This window comes from Chrysochloris asiatica, unplaced genomic scaffold (genome assembly GCF_000296735.1).
Source record: "Chrysochloris asiatica unplaced genomic scaffold, ChrAsi1.0 scaffold00255, whole genome shotgun sequence".
Classification (NCBI taxonomy): domain Eukaryota; kingdom Metazoa; phylum Chordata; class Mammalia; order Afrosoricida; family Chrysochloridae; genus Chrysochloris; species Chrysochloris asiatica.
The window spans coordinates 147,647-154,355 of NW_006408773.1; the positions used below are offsets into that span (position 1 = coordinate 147,647).

General features: G+C 42.8%; 1 protein-coding gene across 1 annotated transcript in view; it reads right to left on the bottom strand.

Annotated features, from left to right (window-relative positions):
- The window catches only part of LHFPL1 (lipoma HMGIC fusion partner-like 1), a 105,113-nt gene that overhangs the window by 82,600 nt on the left and 15,804 nt on the right, over positions 1 to 6,709 (bottom strand). Inside the window, exon 2 of the mRNA XM_006873797.1 lies at positions 2,699 to 3,094. Within this exon, the coding sequence (XP_006873859.1) occupies positions 2,699 to 3,080 (382 nt within the window). The 5' untranslated portion in view covers positions 3,081 to 3,094. The remainder of the gene's footprint in view (positions 1 to 2,698; positions 3,095 to 6,709) is intronic.

A 6,709-nucleotide genomic window follows, 5' to 3' on the forward strand; every position in this document is an offset into this window, starting at 1 on the left:
GACTGCCAAAAGAACTAATAGATCTGTTTTGGAAGAGATGCAGCCAGAGTGCTCCTTGGAGGCCAAGATGGCTAAGCTTCGTCTCTCATACTTTGGACATATTGTCAGGAGGAAACAGTTGCTAGAGAAGGATGCCATGCTGGGTAAGATGGAGAGTCAGAGAAAAAGAGGAAGACCCCCAATGAGATGGATCAGCCAGGTGGCACCATTGATGGCATCAACTGTGGCAGCAGTAGTGACGTTGGGCCAGGATTGGACATTGTTTCATTCTGCTGTGCATGGAGTCGCTATGAGTCAGTTCCGACTCGATGGCATCTGACAACAACAACAACCAGCTCCTCGGAGTCCTGGGTGGTACTGTAGGAAAAGCACTGGACTATTAACCACAAGTTCAGTGGTTCAATCCCACCAGCTGCTCCTCAGAAACACTATACAGGGTCACTATGAGTTGGTATTGACTTTATGGCACTTAACAACAGCAACAAACAATCCTACATGGAAGCCTGGAATAAAAGGAAAGAATGTGAATGAACTGACCCAGCTTTGCTATGTCCAATTTATCTACAACATATATGATTCACTGCCTTAGTCATGCACTGGTTCTTTCTACAGTTATTGATCACCTCCTTTGTGCCGGACTCTGGGCACTGGTGCTATATCTATGAATTACAAATTATCACCTGTTATTCAGTCTAGCCAAGTGTCAATTCCTGAAGTAACGTGTCCATAGAAGTACAGACCTAGCATGCCCAGGAATGCAGGTAAAAGTTAAACTTAAGACTCATTTGTGATTGCCTCTGAGGTCACATAAGTAGATTAGATCATTGACTTGGACCAGCCTTGAGCATTTAGTTTGGAGCCATAGTTTTCAAGGAGAAGAAAGAAAATTAACATAATTCTATTTTTCAATGTGTCCAGAAAAAAAGTAGTGGTTAAAAGGGAGAACAATTTAGAGATAAAGGAGGTTAGAACTACATTTCAGATTTAAAACTTTTACAATGACTCTGAGGAAAAGATAAAACAGAAAATGTCACCTTAATGGGCATGGCAAATGAATTTGGTACTTTTCATCAGCAATCCCAAAATCTTAGTGCTTCAACCCAGGATTTCTCCACCTTGGCACTATTGACATTTTGCCTCAGGTATTTGTGTGGTTTGAGGAGGGGAAGTATATCTTATGCACAGTAGTATGTTTAGCAGCAGCATCCTTGTCCTTTAACCTCTGGATGTCAATAGCACTTATCCAAGTTGAGACAACCATAAATGTCCCCATACATTGCCAAATGTCATTTAGGGGACAAAAGCACCTCCCAGTTTATAATCAATCACTGCTTTAATCCATCAATATCATCTTACCCCAAGGCCACCTGAATGTAGTCATTGGAGAGAAGGAAGAAAATAGGATCTGGGCTTTGTTCCCAGTGAAAAAATTCAAGGGAAATAAAATATAGGAAAGGTCATGTCATTTGCCCATGGTCACAGAGGTACTGGAGTCCTGGTGTGGCACTGTAGGATAAGCACTGAACTTCTAACTGCAAGATTATCTGTTCAAAGACACTAGCAGTTCCTCAGAAACCCTATGCAGGACCTCCATAAGTTGGAACTTATCAATGACTCAACAGCACTGAACAATGACAATAACAACAGAGGAACTTGTTGAAAAAGTCAGAGGTGGAATCCATATTTCCTGGCTCTAGTCACCCACAATGTGCTGCTACTGGAGATGGCAATGAGAATGAATGAGACAATGCTTCTAAAATTCAGAGAGCTTCAACAGCAGCAAAAACAAACTTTATAAGTATGCTCTACCAACACCTTTTCCTAGAGGTTTACAAGATAGCTCAAATATTCCCACACATATTTGCCTTTATCTGTCTATATTTGTTTTGCTTTGTTTTTCACTTCTTACACAGTTTCAAATTCCACAACTCCCACTACCTTACTGCAGTTGGCCATTTTCGCACTCACTGCTTATACTCAGGTTCCCTGCACTAAAATTAGAAGAAGAAGCCTGATTGGAGGAAACAAGTTGGTATGTCCAAGTCACAAAAAATTTAGGTAAAACTGTCCAGGGATACTACATAGGGGTATCCCTAGATGTAGGATAAATTAGTAGCAATCTGGTACCTAGATCTTCAGAATTAGAGATTTTTCTTTGGTGAAGACTGTCCATTAAATTATTCATATCCATATAATCAGCAGGACTCTCAGAGATCGCATTATTTTGAAGCAGTAATTCTACAATAGGAGTCCCGCTGTGGTGCTGTAGCATAAACACAAGACAGAAAGTTGGTTTGAATTGTAAGGTCGGCAGTTCAGACTTACCAGCCACTCCTCAGAAACCCTATGCAGCGTCACTGTGAGTTGGAACCAACTCAACAGCACTCAACAACAACAACAACAATACATATTTCTGTCCTTGGAAGACAGCTCTGAATATACAATGGATAACTTGCAGGTAGAAGAAAGTTCCAAAAATGAAGGCTAAGAACAGAAAACCATGCCCATTGGCCAATTTTACTATGAATAAAAGTCCTGATGGAGATTACACTTTGGGGAATCCTAAACTACATATTTCAAAGTTGCCTTAGAGTTAGACTTAAGGTAAAGGGTGAGAGAAGATTTCCTCATAGGTTCACACTCCTAAATTTCCTCTCTCAAGCTACCCAACCTACTATTCCAGGGTCCCAGGTCTTACCTCCCACAAATTGTGCTGCTCCCATGCAACGTCCCGTCATTCTGGAGATGAGTTCTTCCATGCAGCAGCCCAGGACAGCAGCCAGTGCCACCAGGAGCAACAAAGCACAGCCAGTACCTGTCACCACTGTGCACATCTGCCAGGCCAGGCTTGGGATGGCACTGAAGCTAGCATAGCGCCCACATTCCTCCACCATGATTAGATTGTGCCCTTCTCCCCGAACAGGGTAGTTGCACCTCCGGAATGTGCTGAATGACACTGGCTTCCCTAGCTGGGATCCGAAGAGCCAGTAAGGCAGAAAATAACTGGTAGAACTGGCCACAGCGGTAACAAGAGATAGGAAGGCCCAAAGGGTCCCCACTAGGGTCAGGCTACTCCTCATGGTCTCAAGTTTCTCTGCAGGGATGAAAAGAAGACTTGGGTCACAGCACCAGATTCAGAAAGTTAGCATGTAGGCTCCAATGACCTAGTTATTTGTCTGGCTGGCCAGTTATGAGGTTCAATAATGTGCTACTTGGATGTTACTTCTGGCTAACATTATTTCTTGAAGATCATTTGGGTCCCTCTGGAATTCTGCTTCTCAGTAATTTTTCCATCTTCCTTTCCTTCTGCCTGATGTAGAAGTCTATGGTGTCCAGGCTGCAATAGAAGAACCATAAAACATAATTAGTGACTACTCTGTCAACTCAAATACAACCTTTTAATTCTTGTCATAAAGCTCAGAACAAGTGACAGGAGAAAAGCTGAATGTAAACAAGGCTGCCCTGGGTGCACCTAGACTACTAGCTGACTGGTCTTGCTGGCATGGAGAACAGGAAGGAAGCAGTATCTCAAGATTCACACTGTTTTCAGAGTGAAGGAGGAAGGAAGCAAACACACAAGGCCTACTCCTACTACAATGAAGAGGGAAGCATGGAGTTATATTTGACTTGGATAGGACATCCAACGGGACATTAATGTATGCTTTTCATGTGGATGCATCAGCTATGTTAAAAATAGGTAGAAGAGAATAAGAGGTCCTGGTGTGGCACTAGAGGATAAGCACTGGACTGCTAACCTCAATGTCAGCAATTCAAACCCACCAGCTGCTCCTTTGAAACCTTATACAGGATCACTGTGAGTTGGAATTGACTCAAAGGCACTTAAAAACAAGTCTCATATCCAATGCCTATCACTGAGTTGTTGTTATTAAGTGCCATTGAGTCAATTCTGACCTATAGCAATCTTGTATAGGGTTTCCAAGAAGCAGCTAGTGAGGTTGAACCACAGGCCTTGCAATTGAAAGTGACTTTGCAGCCCAAAGCATTAACCCACAGCGCTACACCAGGACTCCTATCACTGAGAAAGCACTGTTAAATCACTTTTCCCACGAACAAAATGGGTAACAACTTTCTAAACAGTATTTTGTCCTTTTCTGAGATGGATAAGGCACCCCTGGCCTGGCAACAGAAGCACATCAAGAATCTTTCAAGGTCACTTTTGGAACAAGTAATCCCATACTTAAGATGCTGAGAGTCTTTCCAGAGCTAATCTCCTCAACCCAGCTCACAAATAGCTTTCACAGACTCCTCTGTAAAAACTCAACTACTTCCTTCCCAACTCCATTAATCTGCCATTGCTTTCTGGCCTATTTCTCGTTTACAGCGGCCAGAGACCACACTGCAGCATGATGACAACACCTGTAAATGTCTCCAGCCGGCATATGGAAAAGCAGGTTTCAAAAACTTCTCTATAATTCATCTCCATTGTTTAAAGTTAGACGTGAAGTTGGAGGGCACAGAGGAGATGCAAGGTAGAAGAAATGCAGGAACTGGCTGTTTTGGAGCCAACGTGTGACCAATTTGAGATGCTGTCAGGAACAAGAGTCTCAGGGTTCTACATAGCCACAAGCCCTTTCATAAATCTCCTCAAATAGTGTCTAACATAGAGTAAGCAGTCCAATTGATGTTTACTTACTGAATCCCATTTCATAGATTTATTCATTTAATTTTCAGGTTGGTGGGAACCTTAATATGAATCCCTTATTGTGCAGTTAACATGGCTTCTAAATGAAAGGTGGAAGAGCTGAACCCACCAACCATTCTATGGCACTCTGTGCCACTAAAGAACTTGGAAACCCTTTGGGGCAGTTCTATTTTGTCCTATAGGGATGCTATGAGTTGGGATCAACTCTGTGACAATGGGATTGGATTTGGTGACCTTAATGAATCACCCAATCCAACCTTCTTGTTTTACATATAGGGTGAAGTAACGTACCCCAAGTCACAGAATAAGCTAGCGAGCAACAATAACAGAATCAGAAACACAATCTCTAGGATCCTAGACCAGTACATTTCTTCCACACAGGGCTAATGCCACTTTTTATACCTCCATCATTTTATAGATGAGAATATGGAAAGGAAATGATTTACCCAAGGGTAAAAGGCTAGTAAGGTACACTGACCAGAAAAGAGCACAGTTACTTGATTCCTAGCATAATGCTTTTTTCCCCCCACTCCATCACAATTCCCCTCCTGATACACATGCAGTTTGTGCTATGTGTTTTGTGCAGAAAGGGAGCTGAACTCATAAATTGCAGATGTTTACTTTGGAATGTTGGGGCTTGGGAAGAAAATGCCCTGAGTTGGACCCCTGGGAATGTGGCTTTGTGCTTGAAGAGTTGGGGGAATGATAAAGATATGATGCGGGGCTAGAGGCCAACAGAAGGAGGAATGGGACTAGTTTTGAGTAATTGCTTTTAGAAAGCAGGTATGCTTGACTGCAATGAGGTAATGCCTTGGCTTGTTAGAGTGTATAAGGCTGAAAAGTGCAAGCAACCCTCTGGTGTGGACTCACTTCCTGGTAAAGAAGCTAAGGTTTAGGATGAGAGGGAGGCAAGATGGTAAACAGCTATAGGTTGCTTCACTAAATCCCTCTCATATCCATTACATCCTGTGCTCTGTCCAACTATCTTCTGAGGTTGACAAGAAAGGAATTACCGTTTCTTTACAAATGAGCAAATTTAGGTTCAGAAAGCTAAGCTACATGCCCAGGTTTACACAGTGAGTGCTGCTGTGGTAGAACCACTATTTTCAGTTTCTTCATCTGGAGCCTTATTCCAGACACCCCGTCACCCAAAAAGTATTACCAGAAAAGTTTCCATGGTTTCCCATACAGCATTATAAAAAAAGAAAGAAAGAAAAACAACTTTAGGGATAAAGGACAGAATTTGAAATGAAGTCCAGGCCCAGATGGCTTCAGTGGTGATTTTTACCAAACATTAAGGAAAGAAGTGTCACCAATGCTATTCAAATTATTCCAGAATATAGAGTAGGATGGAAAACATCCTAATATATTTTATGAAGCAAACATAGCCCTCATACTAAAATCAGGGAAATACATCACTAAGAAAGAAAATTATAGACCAATATCTCTCATAATGAGCTCTCGTAGCGTAGTGGTTATGAATCGGGCTGCAAACTGCAAGGTCAGCAGTTCGAAAATACCAGCTGTTCTGCAGGAGAAACATGAGGCATTCTATTCCCATAAAGATTTACAGCCTCGGAACCCTGTACAGAGTCACTATGAGTCGGCACACAGCCATATCCCTCATGAACATAGATTCAAAAATTCTCAACAATATCCTAGCCAGGGCAGCACTCCCCTGACCAGTGGGACAGGTACGTGAGCTCGGGAGAAATACGGGACAGGGTCACAATAGGGGCCCCAGCCTGGTAGACAGACAGCTTTTGGGCAAACATAAAACATTAGGCGGCAACTCTATGAACTTGTTTTTTAAAAAGAACTAACAACTGAGAAGTTACGAGCACTTTTAACCCCCACACGCCTGCTCCCGGCTCTTACCCGGCGGAGGGCGCCGCCCACTGCGGAACCTAACAGGCCCTGAACAGACACTCTCAGAAGGAGCACGCTCGCAGAGAACCAGTGAGCCCTCAGGAACCAGCATAGTCCATCCCTGGGGGGTCCTCATAGTCACATTAGGCATTACTGATGAATATATAGGGAAAATTG